Consider the following 18,599-nt stretch of genomic DNA (forward strand, 5'->3'; position numbering starts at 1 on the left):
GAGTGGTATTGGTTTTCTCATCTAAATCTAGGAAAGAAAGGAATTTGTGTATTTACCGAAATGTCAATCATGTGTCAGAGCACAGAATTGTATCAAGTCTTTGCTGCACTGCTCCCATTGGAAGCTTTTGTTCAGCACTGATTGAATACTGCATGGTTTGCTGTAATTGCTCCTCAAATTAAACAGAATAAATTAAGCCAAATTTTCTTGTGACATCAAGAATTAAATTCTCATTTAGCCTGCGGTTACCACAGCAAACTGACATTGTGGTGTCCAAGACACAGCTGCGTGAAGTTAAATAGTATCTGGAGATTTCTGCAGTGACTGATTCATGATACTTCCAGGCTAAAATAACTTCCAATTGTCTGCTAACATGTTGACTGGCTTCCTATGAAGCGAAACAATGCTCACACATGAACAGACTGAGCATGAAAACAGGATGACACCTGACAACCTCGGGAAAATGTGCCTGAGACAAAAATATGTCAATGCTGCATGTAAGCGTAAACAGGATTTGACATGTTTTAAATGAAAGAACTTGTTGTGATATAACGCTAATCACCTTAGGCAACGGTAAGCAGCTTTTTACTCATAGCTGGAGCACTTCCTATTTCCCCATGATTTCAAATATAGTTTTCTTCACAATAATAGAGTTGGTCTGGGAGGAAGGGATTCATGGTTTGTCACAGCTAATTAATGGCAGGAAAAAGGGTCTGGGTGTTAAATATTGCCATATCCTGTTCGGGTCTACTGTCCGGGTGGTTCAACATGGGTAAAATCATATTACATCATCTCCCAGAATCCTCTGGTTCAGCTTGTCCTCTCCACTCCTGTACATTTGCTTTTTTGTTTTTTGTGTTTAAACTATGCATTCAGCAATATGCACACTTTTATACCATACCATACGATGATACATACAATGAATTAATCTATAAGAACTACAGTGATACTGTGACTAACTTCTGTCTTTAGCAGAAACTTTGGTCTCCCTGAAGGGCCCTAACTATTGTTAATGAGATCCTTCAAACTAGAGGGGGGCTCTCTGGCTCACCACCATCCCCTTGAAGGCCCCACTGTGGAGGAAACCAAAGCCGCCCCAACAATGATGAATGGACATCATTAATGTTGTTCATCTGTTTACCTTTTACTCAGCAATCTGGGAAAATGAGGGGTCAACAGCAAAAGGGAAATGTGCTTACTTTGGCACTCCAGTTCCTGAGAGCCACCCATTTGGTCCTCACAACATCAAGAGACACTGCAGACTGCAAGGGATTTATTCATTCGACCAGCTGACCTTCCTTCAATCATGAAGCCTTATCACAAAACCGTTTAGCTGACATTTTGGTCTCTTCTTTGCATCCTAAATCAGTGAAAGCTTCCAAACATTTTCAGAACAAATGAACAAATTGTGAATCAGTAGGCAGAAAACAGCAGCCTGTCTCTTTTTTAAAACTTGTTTTCAGTAAAAAGGCACCATTTAAATGGATAGTATTTCCTTAGGATAAATCTTCCTCCAGTCTCAGGAGGAATGACTCATTTTTTTCTCCAAACACGTTGTTTAACTCAGAACAACAAGACAAGACACATGGTTGACACCATCAAGCTTTGTGGCTTCAGTAAAAGCAGTGAGGGCCTCAAGGTTGATTCACAATCTGACAGCAGAGAGATCCATCTCCCCTGGAGTACGATATCACCCGAGGCAGGTTTGTTTGTCCTGTCAGCGTGTATTTATAGTGCAAACAATTTGAGTGATCTTATTAGGCCCTATCAGCCGGTGCACCTTTAAAAACACAGATAGATCACTGAGCAGATGGTGAGACGGCGTTAAGAGTCTGGTTCTGTCTTCTGAGCAAACAAACAAGTCTGTGCGGCTGCTGTAGCAGGGAGGAGAAGCAATGATCTTTAGCTCTTCCATTCAAAATATCTTTTAAACAAAACATGGAAATGACTTGCACCACATCATTATAGTCTTACATCATCCTTTCCAGACGTGGAGGTATTAATCTCGCCACTTAGGAGGCACAAAACAGCTTCTGGACCATCTTTGGTTCATCTGCACCAGCAATATTGCAGCAATAAGATGGATAATTAGGCAGTCAGAAAAAGAAGATTGATATTGCTGTAAAAGAAAACTTTCACCATCCAGACAATGACAGCTCAGTGAGAAAAGAAGGGCAGGACTCAAACAAAATAATTGTGGAGTCCAATTCCCTGAAGAATCACAGTTTGCTTTGCTTCCATTCTGTCTTCTGTCTGAATTTCAAAGAGCATCCATCACTGCAATGTAGAGATACAATTTAGGAAAAGACTACTGTGACATTGCCCAGTATAATTTAGGGAAATGTCTTTCATCATCCCTCACTGTCTGAACTTACTGATGCTCCGGCCAGGACGGCTGGATGGTAATGGGTGAGGTGGCTTACTTCTGCTTTGAGTGTCTGAGATGTTTAGAAACACCACACTGCTGAGTGTGGTCTGTGCAATAGCAGGAGGCAGTGGAGCTATTCAGCACTGTTGAAGGAATGTGTGGAAGCCCACAAGGAGTCCTTTCCTTCCAGGGTTTCTGCAAACACAGAAGTCCCACACTGAAGATTAACTCTATGTGTCAACAGTAATGGAATCTCCCTTTCTGCCTCTGCAAACTTGACTAAATACTCAAGCCTCAGAGGGAAAATCTCCTTCTGTCCTGGAGCCTGGGCCAGCAATGAGTATACCATCCATGTCACCCCTGAAAAAGATCTCTAAATGTTTACCTTGCCCAAATAGCTCTCACAGAGATTCTTCAGAAGAAGTTCCTCAGCAGGTCTGTGTATACTCTGTGGCATAAATCACCTGTGGTGTATAGTCTAGGAATCAGAAATAAAGCATCAGCAGCAGTGTCAAAGCTCTGTGATTTTACAACATCACATAAATTAGCATTACATGCTGCAGCTTAAAGGAACGATTTAAAATTTACAAGAAAAGAAACCTCGTCTCATCGGTGAGTTCTGTGCAGAAAGATGAATCAGGGCAGAGAGGAGGACAGAGAAGGGGAGGAGATTTAAATGGTCAGCTTGTGAAAAGGTAGTGTGGGGCAATTAGAGGCAAGTGTGTGTTGCAGGCGACTGGAGCTCAGAGCAAGAGGGAAAACTGAAATCTGTCGGCGCAATTTCTTTCAGCTTTTTTTTTCTTTTCTGTGGCGGATCAACACTTGAAGATTTTGGAGTGAATAGACTGCGCTTTTATTTTGTCAAAACTGGTTGTCGTTCTTTTTTGCGTCTTTCTTTTTTTTAAAAAAGGCTTTGGCTCGGTTGATTTTAATTGTGAAAGTATATGTTTGAGACATATATATATATATACATATATATGAAAACATCTTTGTTATTGTTGACTGTATCATTTTATTATCCCAGCACCTCCAGATCGCCTCAGGGGCCTTATTCATTAGTAAGCACAATCTACTTCTTCAGGTTACACGCGGCAGCGGAGCTACGTGACTGCACTCATTCTCAGCCTTACTAAACCGGGAGCGGATGACTTGGAAATTCTCAGTCAGCATCTTTTTTTCTTTTCCGAGTATCTGGGGACTTTTGTTGGATTGTTTTGTTGTGTACACCGGGAGTCGTCATCCCCACCTCTCCACTCGCAGACATCGCGAAATGAAACTCGGTTTTGTCATCGACACCACGGTGGCTCTTTTTCTGCTGCTCTCACCTGCACAGGTAGGAAGTTACACGTTCACAGAAACTTTAGCGCTCGGTTTCTTCTTTCATTTTTTTTAAACCTGTGGTTTCAGAACAAAATCAGACTTTTACTTTATAGTTACTTTATGTGGGTCTTTCCATTGTGGGTTCTAAACTAAACTAACGAACAAACTAGCAAAGTAATAATGATAATGTTGATAGAATATTAAATTATTATATATTAAATTATTATCAGATATGTTATTAGCCTGGTATCAGTCCAAACTGCACATAGGAAATGTCTGATTCAGCAGGATACTGCTGATATTGAAGTGCTAATAATACATTGTGCTTTGACACCTCCATACCGTTTTGAATGGGCGCCATCCTGATTACTTCATTCATAAGATGGAACGTGACAAACTGCATCACTCTCCCTGTGGAGCACATGATGCAAAGTGACTCATTGTTATATTTGGCGAACCTTACTAAGCTTATAATTACAGCCGCATTGTACTTTATGGGCCAGTTTCACAGGGATGGATTATGTTCACTCCTGTGTGATGTGGTGTGGGCGTTTTTTCCCCCTTTTTTTCCTTTTTGTCTCACTGTGTTTAGATTTCCATCGTCTGGGAAATGGTCTGATATCTTATATAGTCTTATATATAGTTAGAATAAGCTGTCTTTGCAGGTAAAACTGGCAAGGAGGTTTACAGTCTTGAATTCTTTTCATCTGCACCATCTTTTTCTCCTCCTGTCTTTTATCTTAGCTTATATCTGCATGAAATACCATGACGAGGAAGATCAACCAGTGTGTGTTTGTGTATGTACTTGTACATCTATCTTTGTGAAGACCAAAAAAAGGATAGAGCTTAAGAAGTGAGGACATTTTGAGAAAGTGAGGACATTGTGGTCTGTCCTCACTAAAGGGCTGTTTGAGGGTTAAGACTTTGGATGGTTAAGATTAGGGTAGGGGCTAGGGAATGCATTATGTCAATGAGTGTCCCCATAAAGATGTAAGTACAAATGTGTGTGTGTGTGTGTGTGTGTGTGTGTGTGTGTGTGTGTGTGTGTGTGTGTGTGTGTGTGTGTGTTGGTGGGTGGGTGTGTGTGTGTGTGTGTGTGTGTGTGTGTGTGTGTGTGTGTGTGTGTGTGTGTAAAAATCTATTGAAACTTAATTTCAGGCTGGTCATATCACTGTCAGGCGACAGTGGATTAATACAAAGCTGTTCTGTTCTCTGTTGCCTGGCTCTGCCTTTTAGTCTTTTAATGAAAATGTGCCAGAACAGGACAGAGCTGAAACTGAAGTGAGGACTCTTTCAAAGGCCCGGTGTCACACCGTAGAGACACTTGTAAGGGGATGTGCATTGGACAGCAGGACTTGTGCCAGCCGACGCTCAGGCTCTTGAACCCATTCAGTCTCTGATTTCCTCCCAAGGTGGCTGAGAGCTGGCAGCTGTCTCTGATAGCTCTCATGTTGAATGCAAAACCAGGCCATTCCTGCTTCCATTAACTCCATACACTGCTACTGCCTGTTGAACTAAAAGTAACACTACAGCAGTTTAACTTTTGCCAGACAGCAGTCCACTTTTAGAGTGTTACGCACAGACTCAGTCAGTCTCTCAAGGTTGGAAAAAGCACCATGTCCCACCAGATTGTCTAACTGGAGACTTTGCAGCTGTTGCTGAGTTGAGAGTGAGTGGGAGAGGCATGGGATCACCACATCTTCTCTAATCCTCATAATCAGCTCATGGCCTGCTTAGTCAAAACAGGAGTGACAAAATCCAGGGCCCTCAACATGTAGTAGGCAGAATGGCCCCCCGCTGCCATGAAGACTGACAGCAAATGTAAACGGTTCAGTTCAGAGATTCAACATCCACTCTGTCAAGACAATCTATGTGGATCTGAACTTGTTATGTCTGAGGTCTGGGTCCTTCTCTAGTCCTTCAGTTGCCATTAATGGCTTTTTGTGGAAAGATCAGCTGAAAAAAATAGATTGTTCTATTTTACTTTCACTGCAAATAAGCACTTTGAGGTTTAGCCTTGAATATGTTTGAGGAACTAAATATTTCACATTTTAAGCAAACAAGTGACACATACTAGAAGCTCTTTTCTGCTCATGGTGACAAAATGGGCCTGTTGTGGTAGGTGTCTGTCCTGCCAGCTCCCGCAGTAAACTGTCAGACTGAAAGTGGAAAAAGCAAACATCAGCCATGTGGTTGCGAATGCTATTTATAAAACCTCTTTCGCTGGGATTTTTAACCCATGAATATGTGCCACTAATTGATAATGATGATTCCTCAACACTATCACAGCTGGAACTACTGTCAGCGGCCTTGTGGCTCGTGCAGTCATTCATGTCTGCTGTGAAATGTGGGAGGGTGAGGGTAACTTCACCGGCTTAATAATTCTGCTCTAATACCAGGGATTTACAGCTGTGCTCAGAGTTTGTGTGTGTGGGGTAGAAACATGTGGTCAGTCACTTTTTATCAAAGGAAATCCTCCGTTATTTAAAAATGACCTTTTAGACAAAGCAATGTCTACTGATTGTCAACAGTTATATGACAGTAGTTTATGTCCAGGTAAGCCACTGAGTAATATTTTTGGTCATGTTTAGAGGCCAGAGGAGATAAAAGACATAAAGTTACAGTATTCACAAGAAGAAAAAGTTAAGTTATTAGAGAGATCTAAAATAAATATATTGTAAGTTAGCAGTGACTATAGTTGCGCCATTGTAAAATCTTCTTTCACTTTGTTAAGCCCTAACAAGTTGTTGTAGCCAATGGGGTCATAGTGAGGCAGAAATAATACAATGGTAAATGCAAGTACAGGCATGTGCTTAGTGAGATTTGAGAATAAAACTACAGCTGAGTATGCAAACAATACATGGCTGATGAAAACATAAAGTACCAAAGTCATTAGCTGTCAATTAGTAACATTATTACTAAATGTTGGGATTTATCCGAAATCAGCACTGCAGCTAATAGAATCCATGTAATCCTCAATCACAACTGTAACTGCAGCGTCTGCTCTTTGTTCATGTGATTCATTTTCATAAAACCGTCCTGGTCCCCAAGTATACACAGTGTGGCTCTTGAGTGTGGGTGGAAGCACCTGGGTTTCCCTTCTGAACAATGGTGGCCTCTTGGTCACCCTATCCCCAGGGCCGTGCAATGGAGAGTATGACATAACTGCCAACCACCGGTTATTTTGCTCACATTCCTCGACACTCTCCATTCTCCTCTTCGGTATATTATAGGTGCATATAAATCACAAAGTGGTTACAGTATGTACAGTGTGTGCATATGTGTCTGTGTTCAAGCCACAGCAGTGAGAATATCACATCTCTGATCCTGTCTGGTCTGCACTCTGCCACTTCAACGAGCTTTGCCAGTAACTGAAGTGCCTGTTGCCTCCTGCCTCCAGCTTTCCCCACCTTATAAAAAAACCGCTGGAATGCTGTATATACAATACCTCTTCTTTACTGTCATAGTGAGTGTGTTGCGAAAATACAGGTGAAATCTTGCATCAACACACCCAAACTTGACTGACATTAATCAGTGTTTTGATGAAGAAACACAGCAGTGCCGGAGACGTGATCATCCACACCACTCAGAATTCAGCTCAAGTCCTTTAAAAATGATTTCCGTTATACTGAGAAAAAGACAGAGGGATAAGAATTATAAGCCTCTGTGGTATGAGATTATGAAATTCTTTGTTGGTGTCTCTTTTAAAATGCAGCGTTTTCCTCCTGTAAAACCAAAGGAACCAGATATGGGAAACACTTCTTGCCTAATTCGTTTGACTTTGCCAGACAGTCATCACTTCACCAGTAAAGCATGTTCCTGAGGTCGGTGAGCAAAGAAAGAAAAAATGAAGACAGTGAGTCTCCTTCTGCTCTCGTATCTGTGTGAGGACATGACGTTACACTGGTGTTTCCTTTACATCATCACCGGCAGCAAAACAGGACTTGAGGCTGACCATCTGTATCACACACGTGTGATACCGTGTGTTTGTGTTTATGGCGTGTTTTTCTTGTTGTTGTTCATATTTAGCCAAATGCAGATAGCATAATGTCACATTTCACTATTGTTACAACGGAGTTTCGTAAGCTGAGGTTTTCTCAAATATCTCCCATCAACAGAGAATATCAGGTGTAGGTTTCAGTTGCATTGTATTGTTGTCAGGATGCAGTTCAGTTATCAACAATCAAACATTAAAAAGTCAAGTTCCCCCTCCCCTCTGTGCCTCTGCCTCTCTCATACACTCGGACATCTTTCTAGCTCAGTGGTAGTGACCTGCTGACTGATAGGGCTTTCATTTGCATTGTTGTGGTATTTCTCTCTAGTTGTAATGCCCCGGCCCTGGGGAGAGTCTCAATCGCAGTCAGGAAATATGGATTTCTCCTTCCTCCTGCGGAGGAGGAGGAACAGTGTTGCTCGGGGCAGCCGTCTGCTCAGGGAGCTTTAATCTCCCATCTGGATGTAATTTACTGTGGTTTACACAGGGAGAACAGCGTTTACTGTAATAGAGACCACAATTACCACCGGTCAGCCTTATCGCAAGACCTGTGTCGTGTGTGTGTATGTTTGCGGACGGGGTGCACGGTTTATACAGTGTTGTGTGTGTTTCTGTTTGTGTCTTTTGGGGGACATTTGTGCATGCATTAATGGACTTATACTGAGGAAATGGTGTTTATCTAAATCAACATTTATATGGACCTTTATCTCTCCCTTGTCTCTTGACCCTTTTACTTTTTTTTACTACTCCCAGAAAACATGATAGTTGGTAACCTAACTCACAGTCAAAGACAAAACAGTTATATTCGTGGACATCATTGTCTATCACGGAGCAATAATTTTATGTTTACATTTTGAGAAGTACGTTTCTGCACTTTCTTGCTGAGAGGCAGATGAGGCGATTGATACCAGTCTCAAGCTTAAAAACCATTTAAAACATTTTACATTTTACAGTGGGTTATGTGCCTATTTCTTATCCTGGCCCATTAATTTGTTGTTGTCTTCACCATGAGGCCAGGCAACCAGTGGAAACTCCAGGAAGTCACTGCAACCTGCCAAGACAGCATGCTACATACCCACAACTCTGGATTTCAAAGGCTCCATTCACCCACATTGCTGGAGAAATTGTTGTGGCACATCTACCACATGTTCTGTTGAAGTTTTGTTGGTGTTTTGGCAGCTCTCTGTGATCATAAGCCCTGACCTGACCACCCTAGAGACCCAGCTGCATACTGTCAGACCTGTAATGGCACTGCTGTCATTGCAGTTTCACCCTCCTCATGTATACAAAACAGAACCTTGCTTTCTTTTGTAGCAATGTAGAATAGATACAGTGACCTACAGACCCCGTGAGAGGCCTGAGAATTAATGTCGTGGTCATGGTGTTGATGATGCGGAATCTAGTTCTCCATAAAGAATGGATGAGGGAGATCAGTGAGGCAGGGAGTTTGCTCTGTTTCTCACTCGTTTAGCTGTCTCTGTGTTTGTATTCACTCTTTCTGCTTTAGTGCTCTCTGTCCTGTGTGGTCTCGTGTTCATAGACAAGCTTTAGTCAGACTGAAAACCAGGACACAGTGCTCTCTGTCTGGCCTACATGTGGCCTCAGTCACAAAACACAGTTCAAGAGTCACAAGCTTGCATCTCATCCATGGACTGTTTATCCACACTGTTACACTCACCGAATAAGGTTGTAAGTTTGAGCTCTTTTGGAAAGTAAATAATGGCTTTATGCCCAATAGCTGGGATCATTATTTACCAGAGTGAAGAAGAGTAGATGAGGGGGTTTTCCAAAACTCAACCAGTCCACTTTTACTCCTGAACTCTGACATATTTACTCATTTCAATTAATTTCAGTTAGTCCAGTGAGTCTGCGGAAAGTCTTCACCTCGTGTTGCAAACTTCAGTCAAGTTGAATGAATCACTTGACTGAGAAACTAAAATACATTGCCACAGCTGAAGTCGCGCTCTCACTGTAATTCCTAAGAATTTGAAACTGAAATCCACAACTACCCCCCCCCCCCCCTTTACCAAACTACACCAAATATGGCAAAGGTATTGTAGTGTGTTCTAACTGGTAACCATAGGATGCTGTTGACTTTAATAATATAAATACAGGCACATTGTGATACTCATATCTTTCAGTTACTCTACTGTTTTGCATAATTTGGACCCGTTGACAGTGTTGGCCACAAGAGGTGTGACCCAGCATGCCAGTCATCATTTGTCAAATAGAGCATATGAAATCATATTTCACACCTATTGTAGATGAACATGATTTATGATACTCCATCATCACTATGGACGTGTAAACAGGATACAAATGGAAATGTGGTTATTGCTCTGGTTATTAATTAATATTTTTAGCACATCTTATCTGTCAGATTGAAATGAAAGTGCTATATCATGATTAATGGGGCTTCCCCAAGTACCTTCCGTTTCACATTACTTGGAAACAAGACATGACTCGCCCCTTACTGTCACTGTTTTGCAATCCAGAGAAGAAGAGGAACCTAGAAGAATTAATCTAAGTTTGCAGCATTTTCCAGTCCAGTCACCCAGGAGAAGGTGTCCTGTCTACTTACTCTAAACTGTCAAAGAAATCTCTGTGCATTTGATTTGCAGTACTTTACACTGTGGAATATGCATCCTGGCTGGTAAGATCTTTTTGGCAAATGACCATGGTACCTGCTGTTGAACTGGCCATCACCCCTTCCCCCTGCTTGACCCTCAGAGTTGAAAAACCTTTTATGACCATTATGCTGGGTCCCCATCATGTTTTATTTTCGCTCCCTACGCACACTGCCCTTCCTCTGACAGATGGAGTTAAGCAAGGAGGTTAAAGATGACGCAGTTCAGCTGTGTGGGAGTGGAGAGTAATGAGGCCCGGGGCCTCTGTGGCCTGACAGCAGGAGCCCAGGGACTCAACAGGTCCTTTGATCTGACCCAGAGGACAGAGCAAACTCTCAGCCAGCAGCTTACAAACTTACACTAGAGACTTCAGAAACATAGGAGACCAGTTTTTAAAGCAGCTTTGCAATCAAGCATTGCTCCGACTAACTGCCCCTCACTCTGAAAACCAATCTGGTCAGCTGTCTGCTTAGAGAAAGGTCTCTGAGAACCACTTGTCTTAAGAAGAAAACAGCTTGTTACATGCACGGGACAGTAACCGGAGGGGGCATGACTCTCATTGCCTATATCTATATAGATATAGCTCCAAACCTGTGATTCCAGTAAAATCTCACTCACCCATCCCTTCCTTTCTCCAATATCCACTCTAGATTTTTTTCCAGTGTAAATGTAGACTCACTCTTCCATGTCTATAAGCTTCCATAAGCTTTGATGTTCACATCAAACACACATGGACCATCAAACCTTGAGGCAGATGAGCTACAACAGCAGAGGATCACATCAGGTTCCACTCCTGTCATCCAAGAACTGAAATCTGAGGCTGCAGTGGGCACAGGCTCAGCAAAAGTGAACAGTTGAAGACTGGAAAAATGTAGCCTGGTCTGATGAATCTGGATTTCTGCTTATTTCTGCTGGTCAGAATTTAGCATCAACAGCATGAATCCATAGACCCAACTTGCTTTGTGTCGACAGTCCAGGCTGGTGGTGGTGGTGTAATGGTGTGAGGATTGTTTTCTTGGCACTTTGGGTCCCTTGATACTAATCAATCACAGTTTGAATCCCACAGTCTGTCTGAGTATTGTTGCTGACTGTGTTCATCCCTTTATAGCCACAATTTACCATCTTCAAATGGCTACTTCCAGTGTGATAATGTACCATGTCACGAAGTGAAAGTCGTTAAACTGGTTCCATGAACATGACAGTGAGTTCAGTGAACTTCAGTGGCCTCCCCAGTTACCACATCTGAATCCAGCCTGACACCTTTGGGATGCAGTAGAAGAGATTTGCAGCATGAATGTGCAGCTGACAAATCTGCAGACGTGATGTGATGCAATAATGTGAACATGGTGCAGAATCTTACAAGAATGTTTCCAACATCTTGTGGAATCCAGACACAAAAAGCTGAGGCCCAGCCCAGTAATAGTGTGATGTTCTAACAAAGTGCGTGGTGAGTGTATATTACTGTATATACAGTATATTTTGCTTTACATGTTTGTTGTTACCAAATAAGGGTTTACTTCTCTCCACAGCTGCTTTTGGGTCTATTTTTTTGTGTATTACCCAACACAGCCCTTGAAGTTTAATCTACCATGTTTAATCTACCATTTATCAAATGAAATTACCAAGTGCCAGTTAGATGTTTTGTGTTAGATTGTGCACGAAAGCAAGTGCTGTTTTTCTTTTGCTGTTGTTGTTGTTGTTGCTTTTAGCTTGTACTGGAAAGTAGCTTTAAATTTTTTTTTCCAAACCCCAGATGTTACACATATATTTCAGAGGACACAGTCAGGTCATGTGAAGTCAAGTTTATTTGCATAGCCTTTAATCACAGTTAGTCTCAAAGGTCTTAACACCCACATTATGAAAACCATAAAAGAAAATGACACATGGCAATGTTAGACCCTCACAGAGGAAAAAAGTCGGGGAATGAAGTGAAACCTTGAGAGGGAAGTGAAACCTTGAGAGCACAAGAAAGTGATCCTGCCTCTGGGATTTATTAGACAAGTACAAGTTTATACACATATTGATGTAAAGTGGTTCTCCCTTTCTGCCAGACCTGAGTTATCTTCCAGTCACCATTAATCACACAGTTAATACTGAAAGCGCACTAGGAGGAAGAAATGACTACGTGAGGATCTTCATGCTGCCTGTTATAATCTGGCAGCTTCTTGTGGCAGCTCACTCTTCTGTTCTCAACCACAGGAGGTGCCAAAGATGCTTCCTTGCCATGTCAAGGCTTAACCCATGACCAAGGTCAGAAAATCCTCTCCACCTCACCACATTCTCAACAGCAACTGAAGCCAGAGCCAAAAAGCCCTTGTGATGCGGCGCAGTCTCATGAACACCCATAGACGTGAAGAGAGTGAGCACATCATGTGCCAATTAACACTAGAAAAGGATTTATTTTATCAGCCTGGCGTTGCTGCAGAGGATGAAAAAAAGTAATCAATGCCCCAGAGAGTGGAAGTGACTTTTAACAATAACTTAAACTGAACTGTGACTTTCCCATGCTGTGCATAAAGACTATTCTGCAAGTGGAGCTTATATCCTGGGGTGGTGTTATAAAACCAATGCAGTTCAGTGAACGCCACTCTATAGAACAGCTCTGCTGTCAGAGGAACAGCTGTACATTGTGGCCAGATGACCAGCCACTGTGAAAAAAAGGGAGATGCCCCAACAGTGCTCTTAACACTGGGAGGACTGAGCCTAAGTAGCTGACTGGAAGCTCTTGTGCATCTCTTGATATGAAGTCTGTCATACACTATGTTCTGCTGCAGTGAAGACAGATCGGTCCCAAATACACAGACCTGCCGGACACTTATCTCAGTGACAGTTTTACAGGAACCTCTGAAATGTTTGTGTGAGTGTGAATGCATCATCATCATCAAAGCAGGACATTCCTCTTTAACCACATTGTTTGGAAAAAAAATGGCTGACTACAGCATTGTACTGACAGATGCTATCCTCACCCTCAAACTGTTTTTGGTTTTTAACAGGAAGTGGATGCAATTTAGCAACGGACAGATGGTGTAAAAAGCAACAGTCCTAACTTCCATCATCTGCAAAAGTGTCTGTCTGTCAGTTTTCTATTATATAACAAGTTTTAGCCCAATTTTCTCAGTTTATCTCACCATCAGTGGGTACACAGACAGTGTTACAGTTGTAAATATCTTCAGGTGTGTGTCACAGAAACTCTGAAATGCTATACCAGTGATGAGGAGAGATTGCGGAAGCAGTTTGTCTGCCGCCTATCTTGTGTTCTGCCTGAGGGTATTTTATCAAATGTAGATTTCCCTTCCTGAGATGGAGTCAACTAGAGGTTTTGTGTTTTCCCAAGCGAATGAGAAATGCACTCTGTTTATCATGGGATGATGGGAAAAAATCAAGACGGAGGAGGAAACCATCAATGGGAAAATAAATAGACAGCAGAATCTTACACCACAGGAAACAGGTTTTGAACCAAAACAGTTGGGCACCCAGACGAATGTGATATATATATATATGAGAGACCGAATCTGCTGCTTGTCAGAAAGACTTTTCCACTGCAGGGTGAAGAAAAAGGTGATCATCCACTTTATTTTACTGTAGTTCCAGCTATCACCAATAGGGGACAAAGATACTTGAGTGTCTGATTTTACTGCAGGCTGATACCGTCCTTATATGAGACTATTTTTTATGTACTTCATGTTCAAGTGTGAAATGTGCAGGTTAAGGAAAGAGGGGTTATAATGTGTGAACATGCCCCTTTTTTTGCCTTAATTTGTATATGTTTGCTATTATCTCTGTTTCATCATTTAATTTGGATGTTCAGCTAAATAGATTAAGGTCTTTACACTATAATATGTATTCACAGTAAACCTGAATGAATAATCAATATTTGTTTGTGTGTTTTACAGAGTCTACCTTTGGCAAGCATAAATACAACTGAAGGTAGGAGTTTCTTTTTGTTTTATTTCTGAAATCTTCTATAAGCGTTGGTGGTGTTACTATAAAAAGAGAGTTAATAAGGGTTACTTTGAAAAAGCAGCTCAGACTGTTCTGTTAAACTATTGTTTTTACTGTGTTCATGGCAGAAAGCAGAGCCTGATGGATGCTAGTCCTGACAAAGTACCTTTAAACAGAAGTGCATTCATCCGTATTGCATTTGTCATGCCCTGTTGATAAATATAAATGACTAAGTTCCTGAATCTTGCATGTCCACTTGTCAATGAATTTGACATGAATTTAGAGAATAGCAGGACATGGCCGGACTAGCAGGGATTACTCTGCTGCTTACCTTCTCATTTCATATCCCCTTTCTCCTTCACATTGCTGTAAATTAATACTGCTAAAAAAGAAATAGAACAGTCAGCTCAAGCAGCAGTAACTGGCCCTTTCCGCTGTACAACATCGTGGTTCATGGCCTCATCTCCCCACTGTAGATGCTTCCCCAGCCGTCTCCTCCCAGCCTGTCTGCTTTTATAAACAGCTGTTGTGGTGTCAGGCTCCATTCAGTGACCCCAGAGGTCACTGCAGTCCCAGAGGTGCCCGTAGGGTAGCCCAGCTCCAGCTCCAGCAGGGTTCTGTTCATGGCCATGTTTCCAGTGTTTGTTTTCTCTTCCTTCTCTGTTTGTTCGGCTGTAGTCGTCCCTGTTCCTCCCACACAGACTGTGCAACTGGGACACTTTCACACATATACTCCCACAGGAAAGCATACTGTACATTACACAAACATTTTTACTTCAAAATGAAAACAGGATGCACACTGGCATATCGCAACTGGTTTTAGGTTTCCGTGCACATGGTATGAGCTTGCCATTGTTGGATTATTGAGGTAGTTACTGATACTGTTTGTGTTTGTGACATTTAGGACTAACATAGAAAGACAGTTTGGTGGCCAGATAATAACTGAATAAATTATGCATTTATCTGACCATATTCAGCTCAGCAGCTATGTTGTCCTCTGAAGACAATGTTGTCATATAATACACACAAGCTGAGTGGTTTGCAATTCCAAAATGCACCATGCTCCAACTTCAAATTCTCATCCACAGTGTTAATGTTTCAAGAAGTGTGGGGTCGCAGCTTCTGCCGGACCATTGAGAAACTTGTGGAGGTGGTGCAGGAATACCCGACCGAAGTGGAACACATCTACAGCCCCTCCTGTGTGCCGCTGGTGAGGTGTGCAGGTTGCTGTGGGGATGAGAACCTGGAGTGTCACCCCACCCGCACCACAAATGTCACCATGCAGGTAAGAAAATGGCTCAGTATTATTGCTACAGTTAAAATGTACGTGATTCATTACTGAGCATATTGCATTTGCTTCTGTTGATAATATTACCTCATTTTATCCCTCAGCTGTTGAAAATCAGGCCATCAGAGCCGGGTCAGGAATATGTTGAGATGACGTTTGTGGAGCATCAGACATGTGAATGTAGGTAAGAAAACAAGTCGTACTTTGTGACATGAAATATTCATAAGTATGCAAATACCAACCCTAGAAATTACATTTGTATGCTGCTAATTCAAAACAGCAAAGTAAAGCCTCTGGTTACATTTTTTATCAACATAATGAGGAAAACTTTCTCATGAACATATCTGCCAAGTTGCCAGATGTACATACTGTATCTGCCAGAACTTCACTGACAACATATTTCACTTTTTTTCCTACAATATCAGCTCTTAGCAGCTAACGCATGATAATGTTTCTTATGGTTAGGTTTGGGCAAAAGAAGCCTTTTGGTTAGGGAGATTAGGGAAAGATCGTGGTCCTGGCCAGAAACTGGAAAAGTCAGCAGTGACCTTTGGGACATGTTTTACCTAATTAGAATTTAACCAAAACCACTATCTTTTCTTAACGTTACAAAAAGAACTTTTGTTGCCTGAACCTAACCACACAAACCCCATTTTCCATCAACCCCACCCTCCTCATTATGGCTTGTGTGCGGTGCAAAAATTTTGCATGCTCTTAACTAGAGAAAACATCACCAATGATCACGATCGAGCAATTATGTGTCCCTCAAAATGTATTTGGTGAAAGACATTAGGAGTTTATAAATGTCATTTCTAGGAGTCAGGGTTGGCAAATACTTACAATGACTGTTAGATAATATTGCACCTGAATATTCTTTCTGATTTATTGAAACATTTGTTCCCCAGAGTCAGGCCACCTATTGTCAAGGTTGAAAGGTAAGAACATGAATGTTTTGTTATAATATCAGTTTTACAATTGGTTAAAAGAATTTTCTACCTCACTGAATGGAGGCTTACTGGTGATTTTGTTCTTGTTGAAGGAAAAGGAAAAGAGGAAGACAAAAGAAGAGAAAGGAGAGACAAAAAATGAAAGAATGTGACAGCAGGTGATGGTACAATCTTGGGAAAAATAATTTAAATACCTTCCAGCTATCAATTAACAGCGTTAACAATACATTGCTCTTTCTTGTGTCCTGTAGGTGCCAGATCCCTCGCAGGTAACTGCAGTGGTGACCCAACCCTCTGATGCCGTGAGGCTCATTATTTATTTCCAGCCCAGTGACGGCATCAAGAGTCTACTCTGCTCATCTATCAATACTGTGCCTGCAGTCAGGCACTCAAAAAGCTGGGTTGTTTAGCTGACATGCCTTCCTGCTGATGGGCAGAGCATTTGTAATGACATGGTTCAACAGGAAGTGTGTCTTGATTGGTGGAAACACTACTGTTATACACCTCACACAATGGATATCCCTGGGAGCCAGTGCAATGTAGAGTCAAACAGACTGATGCCTTTTCTTTTATACCAGTTATTACTGTATCAGTTATTGGAATTTGTTGATTTCTTTGGTATTTAATGGCGGTTATGTTTAAAATCTATATTTATTGATACAGGTGAATATATTTGGACCAGCAACCTGTAAACAGTTTGTCATTCTCTGTTCAAACATTGCAGTCCAGCATAGGACATTGCTGTTCAATGCTGGACTGAGTGTGCAGCTGCTTTGTACATGCAATGATGAAATGTCTCCCTCTAGTGTTTATTGAAACAGTGGTCAAAACTGCTCTAAATCTTAGGTTAATTTACAAATAACATCAGACATATGACACAAGACAGATTGACATTCACAATCCATCAAGTCATCAGCTTATTGGCATTTATCTTTTATGAAAGCAACAGTCCCAGTATCCTTTTTTTGTATGAATCCTCCCCCTCCATAGAACTGTGTGACCAGAGATGAATTTGAAGTTTTTACTGCCCATTCACACCTAAATAAGAACAAAATGTATCAGAAAGCTTTATCAAATGTAGACATCCTCAGAAGATTGTGCATAAATGAATATCAAGTATCCAAATTGCTCTTTGAAATCTCTCATTTTTGGAGGGCAGTATAGAGTAGTAGTTATAGCTACTTTCTAAATGAACAAAACTTTAGCCATGTGGAATCAGTTTATTTCAAAATACACCAGAAAGTGTGCAGTAGGCTGCTGGGTGGATGTGGCAAAGATTAGTAGGAATGGACAGATCAATACAACAGTAATCAATACACTGAAGCAGTCCTCATTTGTTACTAATGCCCATTAAGGATTATCCCTTAAAAAAATTTTTTTTTTGGCTTTGACATCATCACAAGGTTTTCAAAGATAGACTATATAAAAAGCAGTTCTGTTTGTGTGGACCATGGTGACACAAGACTCTGATAATCCCACACCACAGGTGTCTTCCTTTGTCTGTTTTTGGAAGCACTGCAGTAAGGAAGGGATTAACAGAGGCAGTTATATCAAATGATGTCCTTTTTATTTTTTTCATGTACTACATAAAGAAAATCTCTATGAAAATGTAAAAAGTAACATTTCTACTGTTTTAGTATTTTATTTCATTTAAATATTTATTTTGTAATTAAACTGTTATGGTGATCAGCTTCTTTTGTGTGATTTATTTTATTAAACCTAGACTAATAACCTGTACCAATAAGTAATAATACCCTACCTCTAAATGAATTGCTGTTATTATCACTGATATTTTTCACATTCTTACAAACAATAGGCCTCTAATATGAATATATGGATCAAATTCAAGTAGGAAGTTGATTTTGAAATCATATAGAGAAGTGAAATATTTAAAAGAAGATGATACATTAAAAGAGAATTGGGAGAAAGACGCAAATACTGTGATACCAGTGAATGAATGAATGAATGGAAGGAGGCTGATGAACAACAGTGGAAACAGTGGGGGAAAAAAATATGAAGGAACAAGGTGTTGGAGATTCTGTGGAGAAAATAAAGCAGATAGATTTCATTGATTTCTATTTTATCTATTTATTTAATTTTTTTAAAATGTTTT

At 41.0% G+C, this 18,599-nt stretch overlaps 1 protein-coding gene across 2 annotated transcripts; it reads left to right on the forward strand.

Moving 5' to 3' along the window:
- Nucleotides 1–3,105: 3,105 nt before the first annotated feature.
- pgfb (placental growth factor b) lies at nt 3,106–18,166 on the forward strand. 2 transcript variants are annotated; one of them, XR_005896267.1, is made up of 7 exons: nt 3,106–3,701; nt 14,203–14,236; nt 15,340–15,536; nt 15,644–15,719; nt 16,445–16,474; nt 16,579–16,644; nt 16,738–16,773. XR_005896267.1 is itself a non-coding variant. In XM_041061469.1 (7 exons), exons 1-7 carry the CDS (start codon nt 3,513–3,515, stop codon nt 16,757–16,759), a joined length of 618 nt encoding a protein of 205 aa, XP_040917403.1. In that variant the 5' UTR covers nt 3,106–3,512; the 3' UTR covers nt 16,760–18,166. The 2 variants fall into 2 exon arrangements, 1 of the variants encoding a protein (XP_040917403.1); XM_041061469.1 differs by having other exon boundaries at nt 15,644–15,723; nt 16,738–18,166.
- The last annotated feature ends 433 nt before the right edge of the window (nt 18,167–18,599 follow it).

Source organism: Toxotes jaculatrix, chromosome 17 (assembly GCF_017976425.1).
Source record: "Toxotes jaculatrix isolate fToxJac2 chromosome 17, fToxJac2.pri, whole genome shotgun sequence".
NCBI lineage: Eukaryota > Metazoa > Chordata > Actinopteri > Toxotidae > Toxotes > Toxotes jaculatrix.